Raw genomic sequence first — 26,021 nt, forward strand, 5'->3', positions numbered from 1 at the left:
TGGTAATTTCAATTTAAAGTTTCAGTTATCCACTAATTGACCATCCAGGCCACCATGCGCGCTGTTGCCATTTTTTGGGGTACACTCAGCCTCGTGATGCCAGTTGAGGAGCTACTTGACCGAATAGTAGCGGCTTCAGTCAAGAATACCATCTTACAACTGGGAGAGCAGTGTGCTGACCCCACAACCCTGATATCTGCATCTGCCACTGAGGATGACACGGCGGTCGGATGGTCCCAGTAGGCCACTCGTGGCCTCACGAAGGAGTGGAGTTATCCATTAATTATACTTTCTTTGAAAATAATGTACTCAACTCTTTCAGGCATTACATTTCAATCACTGCAATAAGGAGGTCACAACTGAAAGATACAGTTATCTGTATACACAACTAGCGTTTTCCCAATGTATAAGTTCGATACATATATTCGACACTATAGTAAGGAAGGTTAATGCAATGTCCAGATGTATGGGTATTATACTCGAGATTAGCATCACTGATAATAAAATTAAAACAATTTGAGATTCTGAAGATGCAGAAACAGGGCAACCAAGAGCACAGGACGACTCTATTACCATCAAACTGAGTCAAAAGTTTATTAACAAAAAGTGAGAATGTGAAAAATTCTTAATAATTATTTTGTAAATGTTGTGGAGAAAATGGGATCCAAATATTCATTGTAAAAGGCAAGACTATACATGTAAGGAGATATTCCTATGCACTTTATAAAACTAAAATTCCACCTATCTCTCCTTCTGAAGTTAAGAAAAGAAAACACTCACTCAGAAGAAAAGCTCACATGGAATTGATAGCATTTCCAACAGATCACTAAAATCTTGTTTCCAACATATAATCAAGATTGTCAGCCACATATGTAACAGCTCACTGAAACAGACCATTCTTTTCTGATAGACTGAAGTATGTTATTGATAAATCATTGCATAAAAAGGGGGGAGAGGTCTGGTGCCAACATCTACTGATCGATCTCACTTCTGACAGCTTTATCCAAAATTCTTGAAAAGTAATGTGTTCAAGACTACCTTAGCACATTTATAAAAATAAAGCACTAGCAATGTGTCAATGTGGCTCACAGGAAGCTTTCCAACAGAAAATATGGTATATTCTTTCACAGATCAAATATTAAATGCTCTGAATAACTGGACATCACTGGGAGTTTTTGGAATGTCTTAAAGGCTTTTGGACAGCACAAATGCTTCACTTCAAATTTAAGTGGAAGAGAGCAGAAGGTTGAAGTAAACAGTTCATTAATAAAACGAAAATCAGGAGATTTCGCAAATTAGGGACGTATCAAGAAAGGGGTCCCACAGGGTTCAGTCTTTCATCTCTTACTCTTCTTAACATACAGGGTGTCCAGTTTCAAAATGACATCAAATTTGAATAGCATATTATTGATGTATAGGGAAACATCATGGAATGAAAAACCAAAATTTGATCAACAGGTGGCTCTATAAGGTTCGTAACATAAATGGGACCAGCTGCAATTGACATATTAGACCAAAAACCGCATAAAAAGCAAATTGACATCGGATTTTTATTGTCTTGGGACCAAAAACTGGATAAAAAGCAAAATGACATTGGTCTTTTTCAGGAGACTGACGCAAGTCATGCTCTGTATACTGTCCACCATCTTCTACCACAAGCTGAAGTAGGGAAACTGCATGTTCTACTACAGACTGGAGTGTCTTGACGGTAACGTTCAGAATACACTGCACAATGTGTGCTTTCAGTTCAGCTACGTTCGTAATTAGAGCAGTGAAAAAAAAACTTTCAAATAAGCCCACAGCTGTGGCACGGATTAAGATCAGGTGATCCTGATGGTCAGGCTGTAGGGAAATGATGGCTGATAATTCTAGCATTTCCTAAATACTACTGCAGCAGCCGCCTCACTGGCTGTTCAATGTGCAGAAGAGAGCCATCATGGTTAAATGATGTTGCCCACACATGTCAATGACCTTGCTCTAGTGGTAACACCAGTTTCCGTCATATCACGAAGTTAAGGGCTGTTGGGCTTGGTTAGCACTTGGATGGACCACAATCCACATCTATCGGGTGCTGTTGGCAAATGCAGTGCACTCAGCCCTTGTGAGGTCAGTTGACAATCTACTTGATTCATAAGTAGCGTCTCTGGTCATGTAAACTGACAATGGCTGGAAGAGTGGTGTGCTCACCATAAGCCCCTCCATATACAAATCAGTGTTGCCTGTCAGCAGAGGATGACACAGCAGTGTGTTGGTACCATTGGATCTTACAAGGCCTGTTCGAACATAGCTACCCACACATTCTGTTGTATCCTGCTTACTCTTCAAATATGGGGTGCCTAGGAAACCTGCTTTCCCGGACCACTAGAGAAGAATTCAAACAAATCGTACTAAAGAGTTTTATTACAGAACGTAAATGACAATACTTAACTTTGAGAATGTACAACGATGTGTCCCAAGCAAAGGGCTACATGTGACATAAGAAATCTCTTCAGTATACAGGGTATTTCACTAAATGTGTCTGCCTCTAAGTTACGAAATAATAGGCGCCGGAAATATTTATTGCGGTAGGTCACCATAAGAAATGTTACATGTCTGCAAAGCTATGAATATAGTTTATTGTGTTATTATCCAAAGAGTTACAGCAAAAAGATACAATTTTTTAATGGAACAATAGTTGTTTCTATCATGCACTGGGATCAGTAACACCAGCTGTGTTTACATCAATTTAAAATACATTTCTATCACTTTTAGTCTGGGAGCTACAACCCTTCAAAGTTTCAGGGTCAGATACCACACACGCTGCACATAATGCAATCCGCTTTCTAAATGTGGTGCAGCTGCAACGTCGCCGGTGTCACAGAGCAAGAAGCGCTGTTAGACTGCCGACTGTCGCCGCACACGGCCATATACTCGTCAGTTTGAGCCATACAAATGGGGCTCAATACCACAGTTACTGACATCGGATCAAGATGGCATACACGGACGAGTACGTTGAGATGCTGCTGATGCTACGCGAGTGCCGACACGATGCCACTGAAGCAGTCATGGCATATGCCGTGAGATATCCTAGGCGAAAAGCTACAGCAGCCATTACGTTCTTACGCGCCGAACAACGACTTTGGGAAACAGGCAGCTTGGTAATGCACCACAGTAACAGACGAAGAATTGCAAGAAGTGAGGAGATGGAGGTGTTTGTTTTGGCTGCAGTACACCCTAATCCTAATGTCAGCTTACGAGCCATTGCTGCAGTCGCTGGTGTCAGTCTCACATCTGTGTGTGGCGTATAGTACATGGCCACAGGTTTCGCCCATACCACCTGTCACTGACCCAGGAGCTGCATGGGAATGATTTCCATGTGAGAGCTACATTGTGTGAATGGGCCATGTGTAATTTCATGCTGGAGTCTTTACAAGGTGTTATGTTCTCTGATGAGTCCACATTCACAAATTATGGTGCAGGGAATCGCCATAATGGGCACTACTGGGCCGCAGACAATCCTCGGTGGTTATGACCTATCGACTGTCAACATAGGTGATCTATTAATGTATGATGTGGAATCCTTGGGGATGAAATCATCGGTCCACACTACTTCCCAGGTACACTGACAGGTGAGTTATATCGCGCTTTTATAGTTGACAGTTTGGGTGGTTTCCTTGACCGTGTGTGTCTACACACAAGAGTCCATATGTGGATGCAGCACGACAGTCACCCAGCCCATTCTGCACATACTGTTTTGGAAGAACAGAAACAACGGGTTTGCAAAAAGGTAGTTAGGGCGCCATGGTCGTCATTTATGGCCCACAAGGTCACCCAATTTAATACCATTAGATTTCATTTTGTGGCGATATCTAAAGGATTGTGTTTATGTCACCGAGCCCACATTCCCAGATGATCTAAAATGGTGCATTGAGGACGCATGTTGCTCCGTGACACCATCGTTGTTCCAACTCGTCCGCAAATCCTCTAGAAGGTGCGTTGCATTATGCATTCAGGAACATGGACACACATTTGAACATCTCATTTAAATCAACTTCCCACCGCCAGAACATCCATCACCCACCACACAGCCATGTATTATGTACAGCATGAGGTATCTGCCCCTGAAACTTTGAAGGGTTGTAGCTCCCAAACTAAAAGTGATAAGAATGTAATTTAAATTGATTTACAGACAGCTGGTGTTACGGATTCCAGTGCATGATAAACAACTATTGTTTTATTTAAGAGGTTGTATCTTTTTGCTATAACTCTTTGGATAATAACACAATAAACTATGTTCATAGCTCCACAGACAGTGTAACGTTTCTTATGGAGACCTACCACAATAAATATTTCTGTCACCTATTACTTTGTAACTTACAGAGGCAAACACATTTAGTGAAACACCATGCATATAATTCCCAATTCAAGTGAAGTAATATAGTTTCTAAGTCGTTGCTATACAAGTGCCTATTTTTGATGTCGTTGTCGAAGTAGCCGCAGCCAGGCGGCGCAGTGCTTATGTCCTCTTAGTGTAGAGGACGCTACCATCGCGTTGTCGCCCTGGAGAGGGGTCGGTCAGTGTGTAATTGAGTGACGTCGTCTCACAGCCCTCTCTGCTCTAACATTCCCTCCTGGCGTGCTGGCACTTGACTTTACCCTGGAACACATCCACATTGTTGAAGTGTTGGAATGATGTTGGTGTGCAAAGACTCTCATAGCATTTCCCAGTGATGATTCAGGCAACAGGACAAGCAGAACTCATCTCCTCGTAAAAATACGACTCTAAAATAAATGACGCCACCAACCTACACCACACAGCTACCTTTGCAGAATGAATTGGCAAGGTCGAAATAGGTGTAGATTTTTCATTGCCCATGTTCTGCAATTCTGCATATTGACATGTCCTTGGAGATGGAAGTTGGCGTTGTCTGTCCATAGTATGTTCCATGGCCATTCAGTGTCTACTTTCATGCGCACAAGAAATTCCAGGGTGAACATTTCTCTTACTGCCAGGTCAGCAGGAAGCAACTCTTGAACATGGGTGATTTTATATGGACAACATTGCTGGATGTTTCATAGGATTTTATGCACCATGTTCACAGGCATGTCCAGTGTTCGAGCAGTTCCCCATGCATTGCGTGTTTGCACACCTCTGCTCAGCCACTCATGCAATGCTGGTGTTACTTCTTTATGAAGACATTGGAGCAAGTGCTTTCCTCCATTGCCACATTACACTTCAAAAGAAACTGTCTTTTCGATTTTTGTAATTGTTTTCTCCAGAATCTTAGCAGAAGTCAGACCAATGTCTTTTTTTCCATATCCTTGAACGTCTGGAACTTCTGTAGGGCTGCTGGCACACAGTCACCATTCTTGAAAAAGAGCTTTACCAACAGCACACTATCTTTCATAGAGGCAGTCATATTGGGCGTCTAGCACGCAAACTGAGGAATAGCCGTGTGCTGCGTGTCTGATACTGACAGCACCATTTGTTGGCCAGATTTTCGTTAATTCTTTTTCCCATGACGTTTCCCCTGCGTTGCTAATATGCTGTTTAGTTTTCATGTCATTTGAGCAGTGATCCTCTTTCTACAGCTGTTTTAAAATGGAACTTTAATCATAGACTTCCTGTATTTTTATGGCTTGCCACTGTACATTCACGACACTACCAAGCCAGTTCGTTTTTCTCATGAGTCAAGTACAATAATCACCGCCCCCCCCCCCCCCCCCAAAAAGAAAAACAACAAGAATTAGCTGAGGAAATTGTAAATAATACCTTTCAGAAAATTATTAAGTGGTTCTCTGCAAATTGACTCTTATTAAATTTTGATAAAGTTCAGTATATACAGTTCTGTTCAAAAGATGACACAACGCCATTAATAAATACAGACTTCGAACACAAGTTGTAGCCAAGGCAGAATATTCAAAATTTTTTGGATGTGTGAATTAATAGGGATTGAATTTTGCTATTAGGGTTATTGCATTGTAGATATTATGGGTGAAAGCTAACTTTGGCACCGAAATGTGTAAATTATGCCCTAGAAATGTCTTTAGTCACTTACCCAATGGCATCAAAACTCTGACAGAAAGCCAACCAGCATTTGCAAACAATTTAGCTCCTTCTATTCAAAGATATAAATTATTGATTTCAGAATTATAAAAAAAATTATGTAATGCAAATAAACCTTTTGTTCAGCTGTCACGTTCCACATAGTTGCGAAGTATCGTATCTATGGTCCATTGAACAAATGTTAATCTGTTCTAATCTAACATTGCACACATCTCATTCTCCCGCCTCTCTGTGTTCAGCTCTTTCGTCTTCCTGTACAGGAAATATGGAGAATTTATTTATCCGAATCTGTAATCGTTAATGTTATTGCGTGAACTTCCACATCCCAGAGACTCCTCTTCAAGGAATCCATGGAAAACGATAAATTAATGTAGTGCCATATGGAGAAAATGTCACACCGAGACTAAAGCGTAGAAATTACGAACTATTCACAGAGAGAATTTAAACTAGTCACACACCATTCCTCTGTCACTGAGGCCTTGACACAATTTCTTCCACTACGGATTATGTTGATGGTTCTGAGGTAGTGACTGACGTATAATTATATTTCTCTTTTAATGAAAATTACTTATGACCAGAATTTGTTGTAATGTGCTTAGATAAAATTTTAGGTTACTATAATTAAAAAACGTATGCATATCATTATTTTTGTTGTAATTTTGTATACATGTATATGAACAATTATTTTTAAACTGAGAGGAACTTTTGTTTTCGAGCAGATGGCTGCAATGTGCATTGGCCGAAGTTTCGACTGCTGGAGGGGGCGGATGTTTGTTATGAATAGTGAAGTGATGTTGTGTATGGGTTAGTTATACGTTGACAGATAACTATTTTATAATTTTGGGGCTGGCATAAGGAACATTCTTCATATAGGATTATTCTGCCATTTCCACTAATGTCGTGGTTTCAGAAACTTTCAGTGCGTTCTTTACAAAATGTTGTATGTGGACTGAATCAGTTCCTCAAACCCCTTGAAAATGTGCCAGTAAGATGGAAATCAAAAGTGAGTCACCTTGAAGTTCCAAAACCAGGAGTAAAAGGAAAATCATACCGTCGGATAGTTCATTACGAAGAAAAGTATACTGTTAAACCCCTCAGAGTCACAAATTTGGGTGGACGTGATCCAGTTACAGGTATAGTTTGCTTGAAGTTCTGTTATTGATTGGAGTAAATGAAATGAATTACTGACTGAGTATAATAAAACACAAAAAATCTGGTCGTATTCTAGATATCTTCCATTGATGTTACATTGTGTGTTGCCGTAGCAATGATGGCTCATACACTAACTCACTGTGCCCTTTGTTGTTGTGTTTAACTAACCAGATATTAGAAATGCAATAAATACAAGAAGATTTTAGCGTTTTTAGAATATTACTTGACATTAAAAGTGTGGCCAGCTTCAAGTCGTGTATGAATGAAGTGTAATTCCCATAGAGGATCTATCCGTTTGCTATTGGTTGTCTTCACAGCATTAGGCCTTCTGCATGGTACCTACCCAAAACATTTCACTAAACTGAACTGGAATTGATTACATACATTAATTAAGCTCTAATCACACACACACACACAGACAGCAAAAATTACTGGACTAGGTGTTCAAGTTTATGATGCATTGTAAGTAGTGTGTAAACCTAAACTTGTTGACATTTTGAATAATGAGGAACGTTTGATACATACCACTGCCTTTGATCAATGATGTAGGAAATGTGCGATAAATGTCGTAAACAGTGTGGTAATTATAATGTCATATATGCAGTGATTTCTTTCAAATGGACTGAGCTACAGATCAGTCTCACCACAACCAAGATGTTTGACTTTCACATTTGTTGAATTTTGCCAACTCACAACCAAACAAGTATAACCTAGATTTCAGGCTAAGCTACAGATCAGTCAGTCCCCACTACCAAGTTTTTTTGTTTTACATTCTTTGGCTTCATACACTGACAACTAACTGTGAAAATAGGGACCAAAGGTGATGTCACAGCAGCCAATATTATGCCACTGGTGGAAGCTGATGACTAATGTAAAGTATTCCTCTTAATATTTTATTCTGGACCCTACTGTGAAAGAGTAAAGTAATTATGGAAATTATTTTAGCTTCTTTCAATTTAGTATTGTAACTTGGCATCAGCTGAACCTACCGAAACCGCATGCTGGATTTGTCCACTAGCATAATGCTGTTGTGACGTATTATGTCATAGGTGCTCATGCGGAAAGAGAACAAGATGCTGGCAATTTCTTTTGTACCTGTCTTAGTTTTTGAATTTTAGGTTCTGGGGACTGGGGTCACACTGATCTGTAGCATAGATCTCAGGTCAAAAGGGAACAGTATATTTATGAGTTGGTGAAATGGTATTGAATGCTTCATTAAATCTGTAATCTGAATGTCACTTAAGCTGAAATTGATTTTTCTTATTAGCTACGACTAACAAAGAATTTTGAGTACCATGGTGTATATATTTAAACAATACCTGTAGCACCTTCCACCTTTCTGATTTGTGGAACTTCATACAGAAATATTGCAAGTGCTGATACCACTGAGTTACTACAAATTATACAGACTAAATTTATTAAAGTCGAAGATTTTGAGAGGGAAGCTGTAGATGAGACAGTAGTAAGATGGGGTTGTAGCCTATCTAGCTTAAAAGCTAGTGTGAATACTGCTTTAAGATGTTTCTGTGCCCCATGCATCAGCCCGCTTAAGAGGAGTGGTTGCATTTCCCATATTTTACATAATTTTACATCCAACAGATTCCATTATTATTGTTATTATTACTATACACTGAGTGACAAGTCATAGGATGATGATATACATGTATACGGATGGCATGAATATCGCGTACACGAGGTATGCAAGGACAGTGCATTGGCGGTGTTGTCATTTGTACACTCAGGTGATTCCCGATGTGATTATGGCTGCATGACGGGAATTAATAGATTTTGAATGCAGAATGATAGTTGGAGCTAGAGGCAAAGAACATTACATTTCATAAATCATTAGGGAATTCAACATTCATAGGTCCGCAGTCTCAAGAGTGTGCTGAGAATATCGGATTGAAGCATTACCTCTCACTGAGGACAATGCACTAGCTGATGGCCTTTTGCCTTTGCTAATAGACAACATCACCGGCAGGGCCTCTCCTGGGCTTGTGCATATTAGTTGGACCCTACAAAACTGGTAAACCATAGCCTGGTCAGACGAGTTCCAATTTCATTTGAAAAACTTGATGGCAGGGTTCAAGTGTGGCGCAGATCCCACAAAGCCATGGACCCAAGTTGTCGAAAAGGCACTGTGCAAGCTAGTGGTGGTGGCTCCCTAATGGTATGGACTGTGTTTACATGGAATGGACTGGGTCCTTTGGTCCAACTGAACCTATCATTGATTGAAAATGGTTATGTTCGGCTATGTGGAGACTATTTGCAGCCATTCATGAACTTCCGAAACAACAGTGGAATTTTTATGGGTGCCAATACACTGCTATAGAAACAGTATGTCTGCAGGGGACTTGTCCATGTTACACTAAGTTGCTGGACTACACTGGGCAAAAGGAGGTCTGACACAATATCGGGAGGTATTCCATGACTTTTGTCACCTCGGTGTAACACGTGCTTTATATGTAGTTAAAATATGGGGATTGATGGTGAAAACTTGACAAATATCTAGGCTATGTGAAAAATATGAATAAGGTATACATTTGTCATGTTTTCAGTGCTTAACTGTGTTAATTTTTAATTATTATTGGTCACTTGTTGTTATTGATAATACTGATTTTACTGTTTAAAGCATATTCATCTACTACCGTACAATTTTGACACTGCCTCTAAACAAATCATATGATTTCAGGTCGCCTTGTTGCAAAGGGTATAGGTGGAGGAATTAAACACAAGTATCACTGGATTGATTGGAAAAGGATAGGCCCTTCTTCAGGGCCACCTCTGGTTGAAAGAGTTCTCCAGATTTTGGTTGATGGTTGCAGAACGGCACACATTGCTCTTGTTGGCAGTGGTGATAACCTTAGGTACATTCTAGCCACAGAAAACATGAAAGAAGGTGATCTCATAAAAACATCATCAGAGATACCAAGGATTGCAGGTTTGTGTTGTAAATATAAATATATTTGTTGAATGCTGCTGATAATTGAATGTTAATTTGGTTCTGTTAGTTAGTTTCATATTCTATGGATAATTTGTCAAGATAAGTTGTAATGATGTGGAATGAGTCTTTTACATTCCATCACAAATTAATTTGTGAATATGATTACATTAAAAAATTTATAAGATTATTTATTAATGTACACATCTGAATTAATAATTCTCATCCACATTACGATAACAGAAAGTTCTTCTACATAGTAGAAAGAGTTGTGAAGAAGAGGCTCTTTTTCGGTTTGTTTTCAAAGCTGTCTGTCAACCATTTCATATCCTTGGATAAGGGATCAAAAATTTTTATTGCAACATAGTGCACTCCTTTTTCTGCTAACCTTGGTATCAATACCCACACATACAGAGACAGGCAGGTGAAGTAGGTACTAGTACTTACATTTACAAGCATCCTTCCCAGATTGCATTAGTAACCAGGTCAGACAATGCTGTAAAGCAGCTGCAGTGGTCATTATTGTGAGAGTCACCCGGTCCAATCCATTACTCAGGAGGCAGACATCTCAAAATGATGCTTCTATAAAACCACCACATCCCTCATCAAAGATTGAGATAGCTGTGATTAAAACCAATTGAAAGCAAAGAAGGAAGAGTAAGACTTCGGGAATATAGTTTCTGAATGAATTTTGCTCATATTCTCTGGAGTGTGGTCTCTGGAATGTAGAAAGGACATGTATGGAATACATTATTATTACTGACAGAGGTGGTGCAGTGGTTAGCACACTGGACTTGCATTCAAGAGGATGATGGTTCAAATCCTTATCCTGCCAACCAGATTTAGTTTTGCATGACTTCCCTAAATCGTTGCAGGTGAGGGTGCATTTGAAAGGAACATTTAGAGCATATGTTCCATCTCTAATGACCTTGATGTCAATGAGACATTAAATCTTAATCCCCCTTCCTTCCTTCCTACTTAACATCATTATTGCAAGTATACTTCAACAACAAAGCTTTTGTTAAGCAAAACTTGTTTGCAATTAAATCACAGATAGTAATAATTCCTGACTCTTCTGGAAAAATACAAAATCTAAGAATTCTGGAAGTGGATACCTCATGGCCAATACAGTACTTTGAATGTTTGTTGAATAACTCAAATCAATGCTGGAGAAAACTGTTTGTAGTTTGAACTGGGAACCGCTTGGATATGAAACACACTCTTGGTGCACCCATATCGTTCTCGATTTGTTCACAGTTGGTGGAAAGACGAGCAAAGACAGTACTGTATCAGGCAGACAGCGATGGCTGAACTTCACTGGTGGGTAACAGCAATCTCTGAATCATAGTCCAGTAGAAAATCGTGAAGTGCAGGGCCATCATCAGTACCATATTTTATGGGCAATAACACACATTTTTTTCTTAAAAAAATTGCCTCCAAAATTCAGGTGCATCTTATACTTGAAATTAATATAAAAATGTCCAGTGTTCGATTTAAAATTTCCACCAGTCTTAAAAATGGCCATATATTGAATGCCACAGGAAACCTATCTCTCTCAGGCAACATTGGATTCAACTGGCAGCAGCAGTGCACTAGTGCAATGAACATGAGTTGTGGGGATTCACAAGCTTGCTAAAACTACCTTCCTTCCACACTGCCATCACAAACCCATAACACTGTTTAGCGTTTTGTGTGTTATTGCAGTCTATGGTGCCAGTGAACTTGAATTGAAAATGATTTGTGTTCTTGATAACAGTACTATATTTTTGTTAGTAGCTAGTTTTGTAATGGAAAAAAGTAAAAGGTATAAATTAAAAGTACACTCGTGTTCCGAAGAAACAGGACACCTTAAACAACTAGAGATAGGACGTTCATGTTCAGAGGACATGTACATTAGTACAAGGGCTATCCACAAAGTACATTACGTTATCGTTTGTGTCCGTTAGGGGCGGGGCTAGCGTGGCCATCTTGGTGTCATAGCATTCTGCTGCTCAGTTGGCATCCTGCCAAGCTAGTGAGAGGTTCGTGCTGTACTCCATTGAGTTACTGTGACAGTTTGAAATGTCAGCGTTAATTGAAAATGCTGCGATGTGTGAAGTGCGTGCTGTAATAAGGTTTCTGACTGCAAAAATCTATACACCGATAGAAATCTATTGGCAGCTTTGTGAAGTGTATGGGGACAACATAGTCATTGAAGGTGGAGTGCGTCAATGGGTCATAAAATTTAAAAATGGCCGAACTAACGTTCACGACGAAGAGCGAAGTGGAAGACCCAGCATAGTGACATCCGAACTTATCGTAAAAGTCGATGCCGCGGTCCATGAAAACCATAATTTCACAATAACGGAACTCTCTATGAGTTTTCCACAAATTTCACAAAGTTTGTTGCACGAAATCATTACCTTAACGTTTTTGGACGCTTACGAGAAAGATGGCGACTCAGTACTCGATCACATCATTACTGGTGACGAAACATGGGTTAGCATGTGAACTGCGAGACAAAATTGTAGTCAATCCAGTGGAGACACACAAATTCCCCCCTAAACCCAAGAAAAAACTCTCAAAGGTATTGCCAAACTCTGCACAACCTCAGAAGAGCAATACAAAACAAGCGCAGGGGAAAGTTGGGCTCACAGATCTTGCTGATTCACGTCAACACCCGGGCCCACACGGCAAATGCCACTCGTGAAATTCTCGAATCTTTTAAGTGGTAGTTGTTTCCTCATCTTCCGTACAGTCCTGACCTGCCACCGAGCGACTTTCACTTATTCCCAGCAATGAAGAAGTGGTTGGCTATGCAGCGTTTTGATGACGACGCACAGCTTCAAGAAGAGGTAACCACGTGGTTGAAGGCGCAGGCGGCCGAATTTTGCGACAAAGGAATTTGCAAGCTCATCCATCGCTACGATAAGTGACTTAATTTAAATGGCAACTATGTAGAAAAGTAGTATATAAGTGTGGCTTTCATCTCTATATAATAAAAAAAATTCCAATACTTTATTTATTTTTAATTCCAAAACATAATGTACTTTGTGGATAGCCCTCGTATGTTCTGCAGAAATTATTAGCATTTCAGTCACCTCAGTTCAGCATGTGTCCTGTTGCCTAGTAGGCACAGGATCCACCATGGGAACTGATAACTTGTTCTGTGCGTGATGGCATCAACACGTATAAGGCGCAAATGGCGTCCTGTGGTATAGACATCCATGCTGCATTCACCAGGTTCTAAAGTTCATCTGTGGTGGTTGGCATTGGGTCACAGCGGTGCACTCATCGCTTCACCGTATCCTACACATTTTCAGTTGGCGACAAGTCTGGTGATCTGCAGAAAGTGTATGGCTACGGGTCACAGGATGTCATTCATGTAGGTCACAATGACCTGGACAAGCACCAGCTGTGATTTGTGGTTGTACCCAATAGTACTCCACATCATAAGGCCTTGAGTTGGCACTGTATGGCTTGTGCGCATCTGCATGCGCTGTGATGCTGCTCCCCCTGTCTGGAAGCCCAAAATGCGGCCATTGATTTCAAACAAATAGAGCCTGGATTCATCTGGAAACACTATCTGATGCCATTCCTGTCCTTAGTGACTTTGTTCCATACATCATTACCATCTAGCATGTTTCTTCATATTCGTCAAAGGTCGGTGGAGAAGTGGACGACACACATGTAACCCATGCCAGAATAAACAGCGATGGACTGTCACCCCTGTTAGCATACAATGTGTTCCACTGTTGTTCCAGAGGGAGGACTACACACAACTGTCCTGCAATGTCATTTGGTTGAGGTGTCGATCTTCTCAGGGTTTGGTCTGGATGGTGTAACCTGACCCATCTGACCTTCCATGAACCATTCTGCACACACCTATTGCACTGCTGAAACACTTCATTCCACATGATTAGCAATTGCCCAGATGGGTGCAACATGTTCTCTCATGCGAATAATGCACCCTCTTTCAAACTCACTGATTTGATGCTATTGTTTATGTATACATCTGTGAGGCATCCTGCATGTCTGTTCAAGTTGCATTGATTGGTTGGTGGTTAGTGTTTAACGTCCCGTCGACAACGAGGTCGTTAGAGACGGAGCGCAAGCTCGGGTTAAGGAAGGATTGGGAAGGAAATCGGCCGTGCTCTTTCAAAGGAACCATCCCGGCATTTGTCTGAAATGATTTAGGGAAATCACGGAAAACCTAAATCAGGATGGCTGGAGATGGGATTGAACCGTCGTCCTCCCGAATGCCATTGATTCATTACTTTTGGTTTATAGTGACAGTGTGAGACGTAGGCACATTTTACCAGTAGGTGGTGTTGCACTGCAATATCAATGTTGACCTTGAACCCGAGGGCCGACATGGTTCAAATACTAATCATTTCTGCAGAACATACTAATTTACACATTTTGTGAATGTGAGTGCCCTATCTCTAGTTGTTCAAGTTTTTTTTAACGCAAGTGTAATAGCACATGCGGAAGACCATGGAAACGGAGCAGCTGAGTGAATTCTAGCCCTTCACCAACAGAAAAAACCATTCGCGATTGGTGGGCTAGTAAAAAAAGAAGAGACTAAATGTGAAAATAGAGGACTGAATGCAAATTGGCCAAAACTAGATGATGACGTATTGAAATGGATGGATTCAAGGACACAGTTAAAATGGCTTTGGGCTTTGGAATTAGTACAAAAATTGTTGAAATACACACTCATAAGCTAGTGCTACAGTGGAACTTAACGGACATTAAGGATGGTGTTGGTTGGTGCTACAGGTTTATGAAGTGTCATGGACTTAGCATGCAAACCAAAACATTTTAGTAAATGTTGCAAGAGTGTGAAGAAAAATTGTTATCTTTCCATCGCTTCATTATTCAACGTCAAAAGAAAATCAGTGTATAACTAAGTGTACATATGCTGAACTCCTCTGGCAGTTGATGTGCTGAGTAATGGGACTGTTGCCATGAAAGGTGCTAAAACTGTAACTATAAAAACAAGTGGACATGAAAAAATGGTGCTATACTGTTGTCCTTTCATGGTGTGCTGATGGAACTAAACTGAATCCAATGATAATTTTCAAGTGCAAAACAATTCCAAAATCTTCTGATATATCACCAGGTGTTGCTGTTCACATAAATGATAAGGGTTGGATGGATGAGGCTGGTATCAAATTACAGATTAGAGAGAGAAGGAAAGGTGCTTTATTGAAGAATAGTTCTCTTTTTGTGCATGATCAGCTTTGCAGTCATTTGAAAAATTCTATGAAAAAGAAACAGAGACAGGGAAATACGCAATTTGCTGTTATTCAGGGAGGACTTACTTCACAACTGCAACCTCTTAATGTCTCAATAAATAAGCCATTTAAAGTTTATATGAGAGATGAATGAAACAAATGAACCATGAGTGAAACCCGATGACGACGACAACAACAACAACAACAACAACAACAACAACAAAGTTCACATGACAATTTTCAGGGATTTTAAAGTTCAGTTCGGTTTTATAAACTAAGAACTTTTCTTCTTTTAGTCAGGCTTTGTAGTCTATTAATAAAGATGGCAAAAAAGCTGTGTAAAAATTAAGGTGTTTCTTATGTGCTGTAGCGTCTTATAGCCTGTAAAATACGGTAAATGTACCAGATAGCTTGGTATAAACTTCTTTTAGTTGACAAGTGAAACCATGATAGTCTGTGGCAGCCCTTATATCTATCATGGGTATTGTGCTGCATGATCTGGTGCTCTCAGATGTATCCTTCCACACAAAATCTAACGACCTAGCCAGCTCTATGCATTGAGTGCTCCATCCATATGTTTGGTGGGATTACAATATTCCACCCCATTTGAATCGGCCCATAGGGTTGGAACCACGTTGGACAAGTTGAGGGACGACAAGGTGGGCATGGCCTGCTGCGAATGCTATGGTGCGGCTTCAGATGCTGACAGTAGAGGAGCTGCTCCCATGTCTGGCACTGGAGAGGCAGGAAGTGATGGTGATTCAGACTTGGGTATTTCTGCTGCATTTTAAGAAAGCTGTGGGTCTAAAATCAGACCCAGCACAGACTGGGGGATCTCCTGTATATCACCTGTGTGCAGATCCATAAGGGTGCTGTATAACGGCAGGAGAACAAGGAATGCTAGGTGCCCACCACCTGGGATGTTATCGTAGAATCGGACCCTATATCTGCTGGTTTTGAGTGTTGGGGTCAGTGAGGTGTGCTGCCCTTTCTGGTGTGGCAGATCCGGAGTTGGAGCTTTCCAGGATGGTGCCAGTGAGTGATGCCTCGAGGTGTGCCTCCAGGAGCAGCTTGTGGTCTTACTAGAAGGTGATGAAGTCATGTATCCCGCCAATCAGCCATATGTCCAAACATGCACACCCAGTTAGGGACACCCACCTTAAAATATGTGACTTCTTCTTCTTCTTCTTCTTCTTCTTCTTGTGTCAGTAGAGGCTCCAACAGGTCTAGCAAGGAACAATGAGGGTGCCATGCAAGAGTTCTGCTGGGCTTTGATTTTGGATCAATGTCGCCTGGTAAGATGAGAAACAGGAAAGCAGTGCAGAATTGATAAATTTGGATGTTAGTAGTTTTTCCTTCTGTAGTTTCAGTGTTCACACAAAATGTTTGGCCCTGACATTAGACTACAGTCGCAGGTTCGAATCCTGCCTCGGGCATGGATGTGTCTGATGTCCTTAGGTTAGTGTTGAGTCCCATAGTGCTCCGAGCCTGACATAAGAGGAAGAGTGCAACAGAAGTGCAATAATATGCTCGATTCTTTTCTGGGTCCAAAACTGCTGAAAACCAAGATTGTCAACTGCAGCCCATTGTCAGTCACAAGAATTCATTATGCTCCTTCAAGAGAAAAAATAGTGGCCAGGGCATTAGAAGTGTTCTCCATCATGGTCTGTTGCATTTTGATCTACTAAAATCAACCACATGGCCACATGGAATGGACCCACAAAGTCAGCATACACCTGATACCAAGGCTGGGTGTTAGGTGCATGCGATAGCTGGTGTACATGGGGAGGTGCTGATTGCTGTGTCTCAGAAGCTTGGCATGTTTGAGCCTTGCATGCTGTATCCTCATTGGTACTTGGCCAGTACACATCACTGGGCCAAATTCTTCATTCTGGGAATGTCCTAGTGAGGCTGATGAAAGTGTAGTGATGCACAAGGATACAGAACCTCTGCAATCACCATGACACCGACAGTCATTTTTTTCAGTTGCTACACGCTGTTGAAAAGATGAAGGACATGCCATTGTGAAAAGAAATAAAGAAGATCCGGAGAGGCTTCTGAAGGAAGTGCTTCAGTTAGACAGTTTGTACAAACTGGCAATGGTATCAAGTGAGCTTTGAAAAATTTTGGTACTATCAACTCTTTTAATGTAATGTGTCACAAAAAGTTACAAGCCATTCCCAGACCTGGAGAAAATAAGGAAGCATTCAAAAAAATCCACTTACACACATGAAATGATATCCTGAATTGCATGGACTGGTTGCTGAATAGAAAACCCAAGGGCTGTATAATCACCCAGCCCAAAAATATTTTCGACTGAGGGTTCTGCTAAAAAAAAAAAAAAAAAAAAAAAAAAAAAAAAAAAAAAAAAAAGATGCTGATGACTTGCATATACATTAGTTGCAAAACCTTTCTGCCATAATATCGGAATTTTAAGATGAATGTAAATCTGCAGCTCAGCTGCTTCTGATTTTAAGGGAGAGCCTCCAATCTGAGACATGTAGGATGTTAAAGGTGGAGGCCAAAAGGAATAAAATTTGAATACCATGTATTGTTGCTTTCGCATCAGCACATGTGACTGGTTTCAGTGCTTCCAGCTGTAACAAAAATCTAATGTACAACCTAATGAAAACACTGTTGACATTTGTCACTACAGTGTGGGCAGCTACATGTAACATGGAGAGAGAAACAATTGGTACACCTAGGCAGTCTGTGAATATTTCACAGGTGGAAAAACTGTTACGGTGCTGGGTTTGATTCCTGTCAGATGAGGACCACTTCACCAATTTTGCAATTTCACAATCAAACAAGTCATACTGCATTTGTTAATTGAGATGTCAGTTGTGGTATTTCACTGTCTGTAAAAATAGTAGCCTGAGCTGCTTGAGAAATCTCCAGTGCTCTAGCAGTGTGTAAAACTTCAACTAAAGAAAGATCTGACTGCTACAACACATGAGCACACACTTCACTGACTGGTGATAATTTAATCACTATGTTGCATATTAATGATACTGTATATGATAGTTGACAAGAACATCTAAACTTGCATTTCTGCTCACTGTTATTTTGTAGACAATAGGAAGACTCATTGTCATTCTGGAGCCTTAACATCACTTGGCTCGTAATGAGGTGCTACATGTTTCTCATACAACTGTGAGTTTTCTTGAGCTTCACTGAGTGACTGGAAAGTTGCAATTGCCAAAAGCAGTTTTATATGCACCAGATCCTTCAGCTTCTGTATGAGCTTGAGCTTCTGTTTGACCCTAAATAATGTAAAGTGTGAAGTCATCCACATGACTGCTAAAAGGAATCAGTTAAACTTCGGTTACACGATAAATCTGTCAAATCTAAAGGCCATAAATTTAACAAAATATCTAGGAATTACAATTACAAACAACTTAAATTGGAAGAAACACACAGAACATGTTGTGGGGAAGGCTAACCAAATAATACATTTTATTGGAAGGACACTTAGAAAAAATGTAACAGATTTACTAAGGAGACTGCCTACACTATGCTTGTCTGTCCTCTTTTGGAATACTGCTGCGTGGTGTGGGATCCGTACCAAATAGGATTGACAGAGTACTTCGAAAAAGTTCAGAGAAGGACAGCGTCTTTTGAATTATCATGAAATAGGCAGGAGAGGTCACTGAAACGATACAGGATTTGGGGTGGATATCATTAAAACAAAGGCATTTTTCGCTGTGGTAGAATCTTCTCACAAAATTCCAATCACCTACTTTCTCCTCCAAATGCGAAAATATTTTCTTGACACTGACCTACATAGGGAGAAATGATCACCATGATACAGTAACAGAAATCAGAGCTCGTACAGAAAGATATAGGTGTTGGTTCTTTACGCGCGCTATACAACATTGGAACAATAGAGAATTGTGAAGGTGTTTCGATGAACCGTCTGCCAGGCACTAAAATGTGATTTGCAAAGTAAAGATGTAGGCGTTTGAGCTTTCATTATCAGAGCTCAAGATACTGCTGATCCATTAGTGTTGGAACAGTCAGCAAAACAGTCCGACAAATCTTATTCCAGCATGGCTTTTTCTTTTTTAGTCTTGTGGCTGGTTTGTTGCGGCCCATCATGAATTCCCCTTGTGAGCCCACCTTTTCATCCTGGAGTAGTAGCTCTAACCTGTTGTTGTTGTTGTGGTCTTCAGTCCAAAGACTTCTTTGATGCAACACTCCATCCTACTGTATCCTGTGCAAGCCTCTTCTTCTCTGAGTAACTACTGCAATCTACATCCCTCTGAATATGCTTACTGCATTCATCCATTGGTCTTCCTCTATGATTTTTATCCCTCATGCTTCCCTCCAGTGATCCCTTGATCCCTCAGACTGTGTTGTACCGACTGATCCCTTCTTTAAGTGAGGTTGTACCACAAATATCTGTTCTTTCCAATTCTATTCAGTACCTCATCATTAGCTACTTGATTGACCCATCTAATCTTCAGCATTCTTCTGCAGCACCGAAACACTTTTCTTGCCATTGCCAGTCTACATTTTATATCCCCCCTACTTCAACCATCGTCCATTATTTTGCTTCCCAAATGGCAAAAATCATTTACTACTCAGGTGTCTCATTTCCTGATCTAATTCCCGTAGCATCACCTGATTTAATTTGACTACATTCTATTATCCTCATTTTGCTTTTGTTTATGTTCATCTTATATCTTCCTTTCGAGCTACTGTCTGTTGTGTTCAACTGCTCTTTCAAGTTCTTTGCTGTCTCTGACAGAATTACAGTGTCATTGCCAGACCCCAGTGTTTTTATTTCTTCTGGATCTTAATTCTTACTCCAAATTTTTCTTTTGTTTCCTTTATTGCTTGCTCAATATACAGCTTGAATAACATCGGGGATGGGCTACAACCCTGTCTCACTTCCTTCTCAACCAGTGCTTCCCTTTCATGCCTCTCGACTCTTTATAACTGCCATCTGGTTTCTGTACAAATTGTACAGCCTTTCACTCCCTGTATTCTACCCCTGCTGCCTTTAGAATTTAAAAGGGAGTGTTCCAGTCAGTATTGCCAAAAGCTTTCTCTAAGTCTGTAAATGCTGTGAACGTAGGTTTGCCTTTCCTTAACCTATCTTCTGTGGGAAGTCAGTATTGCCTCGCGTGTTCCTGCATTTCTTTGGAATCCAAACTGATCTTCCGTGAGGTCAGCTTCTACGTTTTTCCATTCTTCTGCAAAAAATTTGTGTTAGTATTTTGCAACCGTGACTTATTAAATTGATAGTTCGGAATTTTCACCCATCAGCACTTGCTTTCTTTGGAAGTGGGACTGTTATATTCTTCTGGAAGCCTACGGGTATTTTGCCTGTCTCATACATCTTGCTCACCAGATGGAAGATTTTGTCATGGCTGGCTCTCCTAAGGCTGTTAGTAGCTCTAATAGTATGTTGTCTACTCCTGGAGCCTTGTTTTGACTTAAGTCTTTCAGTGCTTTGTCAAATTCCTCATGCAGTATGATATCTCCCTTCTCATCTTCCTCTATGTCCTCTTCCATTTTTATAAATTGGCCCTCAAGTACTGAGCCATTTTACAGACCCTCTGTATACTCCTTTCAGCTTTCCCTTCTTTGCTTTTATTTCAATCTCTGTCTTCCTCTACAGTTTTACCCTCTACAGCTTCCTCTAGCGCCAGGGATGTTTTTCCCCTATGTCATAACAAATGTCCTGCTATGGTGTCCCTTCTTCTTGTTAGTGTTTTTCCTATATTACTTTCCTCTGAGATTTTGCAGAGAACCTCCTCATTCCTTACCTCTGTTACGGGGTGTTGTCGCCACTGTTATAAGTTTGATTCGTCAACAACCCAAATTTTATTAAACAAATGTTATTTACAATTGAACCATGGAAAGTAATCATTTCTGGGTCTTCTCGAATTACACAAAACAATACTTCTTGAGGTGGATACCTCACGGTCAGTCTGTTGAATAACTCACATGTCAACACTGGATAACACTGTTTCGACAGGGAAACACTGGAATATGTACTATGCTCATGGTGCACCCATATGCTGTGAGTTCATTCACTGAGAGCACAACGATCAATGGAATGACAAATAATGACAGCCCCACATTTGACAGTCAGGCAAATCTATGCATTACCCAAATGTCATCTATGGGTAACAGTAAAGTCCAAATCACAATCAAGGAGAAAACCAAATAGTGCAGTGCTGTCATCAATAGATATACTGGAGAGAGTACTTTATTGAACACCGGCTGGTGTACAAATGAGACCCTAGCAGTCCTCAGCAGCTATTAAATCTGGCACTGGTGTTTTACCATGTGACCCGGTGCCAGCAGGTGTATCCTTTCACACCATCCCTAGTGACCTTACCTGGTGTGTGCATAATTATGAGGGTAATCCCAAAAGTAAGGTCAATTTTTTTTATAATTACATAGACCTGTTTATTTCTACAATGGCTTACATCAGTTTACAGCTTGAACAGTTAGCTATTTTTCGTCATAATCACCATTTCTGTTGATGCATTTTTGTAGATGCTACGGCAGTTTTTGTATGCTATGTAATACCAGCTCGCCGCCATGATATACAGAAAGTTATGAATTTCTTCTTTCACCTCGTCATTGGAGCTGAATCGCTGGAACCACAATTAACGCTGACAGGTACTGTGAGACTCTGAAAAAACTCAAACGGGCAATTCAGAACTGGAGAAGAGAAATGTTGAGCAAGGGCATACACATTCTCCATGACAACCCTTGCCCACACATCGCTTGGCAAACCATTGCTCTCCTGCAACAGTTTTGGTGGAACATAATCACCCACCCCATAGTCCTGACTTGGTGCACAGTGACTATCACCTGTTCTCTAGGTTAAAAGAACATTTGGCCGGAAAGCGATTCAGCTCTGATGACAAGGTGAAAGAAGAGGCTCATAAATTTCTGAACAGCATTGCAGTGAGCTGGTATGACATGGGCATACAAAAACTGCCACAGTGTTTAAAATGCATCAGCAGAAATGGTGATTATGTCAAAAAATAGCTAAATGTTCAAGTTGTAAACTGATGTAAACCGTTGTAGAAATAAACATGCCTATGTGCTTACAAAAAAAAAAAAAAAAAAAAAAAAAAAATACTGGACCTTACTTTTGGGATTACCCTTGTATATTGATTGATCCATTGAGATGTCCAGTGTGATTACATGATTTATGAAAGGTTTTTATACTACAGCATTATCAAACTGCATTTATATTGTGAAGCAGTTGCCAAAAATGTAAAGTATTTTGAAAGATCACAGCAGAATGCTCTAAAAACCAACACTAGACATAATTATTATAACTATGTTTCTGTATTATTAATTTCCCCCAAAATGATTCCATAACTCTTTAGCAGGCTGAAATATGAAGAATAAACTAGATTCTTAGTTTTTAAATCCCATGTGTCAGAAATCATATGCCCTGCATACATAGATGAACTAAATGCTTCATTATCTCTAGACAGTGGGTTTTACAATTAGATTGTATTGTATCTGTACTTCTGAAAACTTAGAATTTAGGTTATGGCACTCTATGAGAATTACTGAATTGTGTATACTGAGTCTTGTCGAAATTTATTGATTATTCATTTGTCTTGAACCATCTGTTGGCTTTCTGAAATATTTCATTAACTTCCTTTTCAATGAGGGGAAGTGTTATTACCCCACGGATGACAAAATTAGTCATGAAGAAAGCAAGCATTCAAACATCCTCTCCCTTCACATAAATTTTAATCATTCTCATTATAATTTAAGTACATGTGCCCTGCACTCAAGGGCCTCGGTAGTTAACCTTGAGAGGCTGCTGTATTTTTTGGTCACCACCATCATCGAAAATAAATTGGTATTTCTTCTAAGATTTAATTTGGTGAGAGAGTATGATAATGATCATGGCTGCAGAACATGTGGATTTACACAACCTTCATGCTTGAAACTAATAGGTACAGTCCATCATGAGGGTATTAGAAATATGGGTCATCCAAGACTTGTACACTGAGATTGGTGAGCTGACACTAACCATCTTGCAGCAGGTCCTCATTATGAAACTTGGTGCAAATTTTGACCACTTTGCAGTCACGTTTGAAGTTTACTTTCTGACATCTTCATTGTATGGTCAGCAGTCTATGTAAATGATGTTAATATGTTGTGGAACTCTGAAATGTGTCTTGTACTTGTGTATAACTTTTCCAGAAATCTACCTCCCCAGGAGGCTCACGCCTCTTTTGTGAATATGTGCTTGGCTAAAATGGGGCCCCCGCCCTCACAGTGCTATTCCCCTTTCTATGCTGAAAGTCCATTTTTTTCTTTTCTCAGCTCTTCCACTGGGTAGTCTTCTTGGTGCTGGTTATGCTTGGATATGGTTTATAATTTTGGGCATTCATCTCTCTCTCTCTCTCTCTCTCTCTCTCTCTCTCTCTCTCTCTAAAAATTGGAACTGAGGGCTGTGTTTTTCGCAGGGAACTCCACCAGCAGTGGTTGGGTATGGGTATGGCGATTCCGGGTTTCCCAGACTGGCCAATGCTGCCAGACCTTTTCTATGATAAAATCTGGGTATACTTCAGGGACCATTGTTAGATGTGTTGGCGGAACGTTGTGTGTTTTAGAGAACGGGGGCCTTGGCTTCATTGCTGAGATGCCAAGGAAGACGCGTACGCGCGCGCGTGCGTGCCCACACACACACACACACACACACACACACACACACACACACACACACACACACACACACACACACACACACAACCGGTACTATATGCTGATAAAGTGAATGCGTGTTGAGATAAAACAGTCACTAGTGGGCAACCTGTGCGGTACCTTCTGTCCCCCAATTTGTGTAAGGCTTGCTCAAGCATGTGGGGCTATCTCTGGGTTGACATTTGTTTCTCTAGTGGCTCGTGGGATCCCTATGCAGATGAAGTGGATCGACCTTTGTTCCATTGCTACCCACACAGTCACTATCTAAAGGAAAGCACTAGCACAGTGTGAAGTGATAAAACCCCACAGCATTTCCTTCCCTGACTACGCTGTGGGAGGAATGTAGGGTTAAGAAGCAAGAACAGAAGTACACATCACAATACTCAGTTTGCTTTAGGACTGATGTAGATTCCTTATTTAATAAAAAGCCATTGTTTTTTGTTGTACATGCTGAAAACAGGTTAGGAGAACTAGCAGCAATTTCGAAAATGAGAAGTGGTTCAGTTCTGATTAAAATGGCATGCCCTACACAGTTGTGGGTGCTGCTTGTGTGTGACAAGCTGGGTGACATTTATGTATCACTCAGTAACAATCTCAATATGGTGCAAGGTATCATCTTCCACCAAAACTTCCTTTTACAGACAGATGACGAGGTACATGCTAATTTGGAGTGACAGGATGTGTTTCATCTGTCATGTACAGTGGCGACCAAAGGACAATAGGGGTCGATACTGGGGTCTTCATCTTGGCCTTTGAAGATGACTCATTGTCTAAAAACATCAAGCTGATGGAATGCCGATGTGACGTGAAACTGCATGTTCCCTCAACCATGCATGTGTCTTCACATTGTAATGCCAGTCATGTCTGCAGGGACTACATCAGTTGCACACAAATGCCCCCCCCCCCCCCCCTCCTCCCACCCTCTCTCTGTCAGCCGTGGGGGCATGTCACTCCCCCCTGTTCACTGGACTGCACTGTCTTCCAAAGAGAAAAAAGCTCCAAGAATACAAACAAGATCCTCCACTTGACCAACTCATGTATGAGGGGGCCATAAAGAAATATGATCATTTGCATCCTGTATATATGATTACGATGTCTGCTACAGCTACAGTGATGTCATCCTCTGTGGTGACAGAACCCCCTGACCTTTGTGTCTTTCACATCAGGCCCTTGGGGCTCCTCAACTATACCTGCTCCCCTGGTGGTTGGGGGCCCTTCTCCTCCTGTTTCCCCGTATGCACTTTGGGAGCATTGACTTCCCATTCATGGAGTGTCGATCCCCATTCCCAACCAGAGAAGCAACAGCCTCCTCTGGCATTCCTTATCAGGAAGGAGTTCCTCAGGAAGCTCCCCTCCCAGGATTCTGCTGACCTGCAATAAGATACCAACGAGTGGCTGAAGGAGCCACAGGTTGCTTGTCATAGAGCTTCGTGCTCCTTCCCTGTCAATGAAACTAGGGCAGACAAGCCATCATGAACATCAAAGGAGAAGAGAGACAAAAAGAAGTCCTCGAAGACAAAGAAGATTCTGATGATCCCCATATCACCAGACCCCACATATTCCAAATCAGTACCTGAGGAGGAGTTCCCGATGGCACCTATGGCACTGGATCCCCCTACATGGCCTGATTCAAAATCAGTGTGTGTTGATGGTATATCCTCACAACTGGTGGCAGTAAGTGATCCTAGGGCAAGACCCGCCTACTTGGTCTCTTCACACCCCCACAGGATACCAACAGAGTTATCCTCGAGTGGAACTATAGTGGTTTTTACCACTACCTGGCAATGTGTCTTATGTTTACCCCACTTTCTGCATTGCTCTCTAGGAAACTTGGTTTCCAGCACTGCAAATCCCTATACTGTGCATTTATTGGGGTCATTTTAAAAACTAAGTTGATTACAACAGAGCATCAGTTGGAGTTTACACATATGTTCTGGACTCTGTCTGAAGCAAACATGTGCCA

General features: G+C 40.8%; 1 protein-coding gene across 1 annotated transcript in view; it reads left to right on the forward strand.

Moving 5' to 3' along the window:
* The first annotated feature begins 6,765 nt into the window (after nt 1-6,765).
* The window catches only part of LOC126334983 (39S ribosomal protein L2, mitochondrial), a 49,092-nt gene continuing 29,836 nt past the window's right edge, over nt 6,766-26,021 (forward strand). Inside the window, exons 1-2 of the mRNA XM_049997783.1 lie at nt 6,766-7,179; nt 9,891-10,139. Of these exons, the coding sequence (XP_049853740.1) occupies nt 6,942-7,179; nt 9,891-10,139 (487 nt within the window). The 5' untranslated portion in view covers nt 6,766-6,941. The remainder of the gene's footprint in view (nt 7,180-9,890; nt 10,140-26,021) is intronic.

Source organism: Schistocerca gregaria, chromosome 2, assembly GCF_023897955.1.
Source record: "Schistocerca gregaria isolate iqSchGreg1 chromosome 2, iqSchGreg1.2, whole genome shotgun sequence".
Lineage (NCBI taxonomy): Eukaryota > Metazoa > Arthropoda > Insecta > Orthoptera > Acrididae > Schistocerca > Schistocerca gregaria.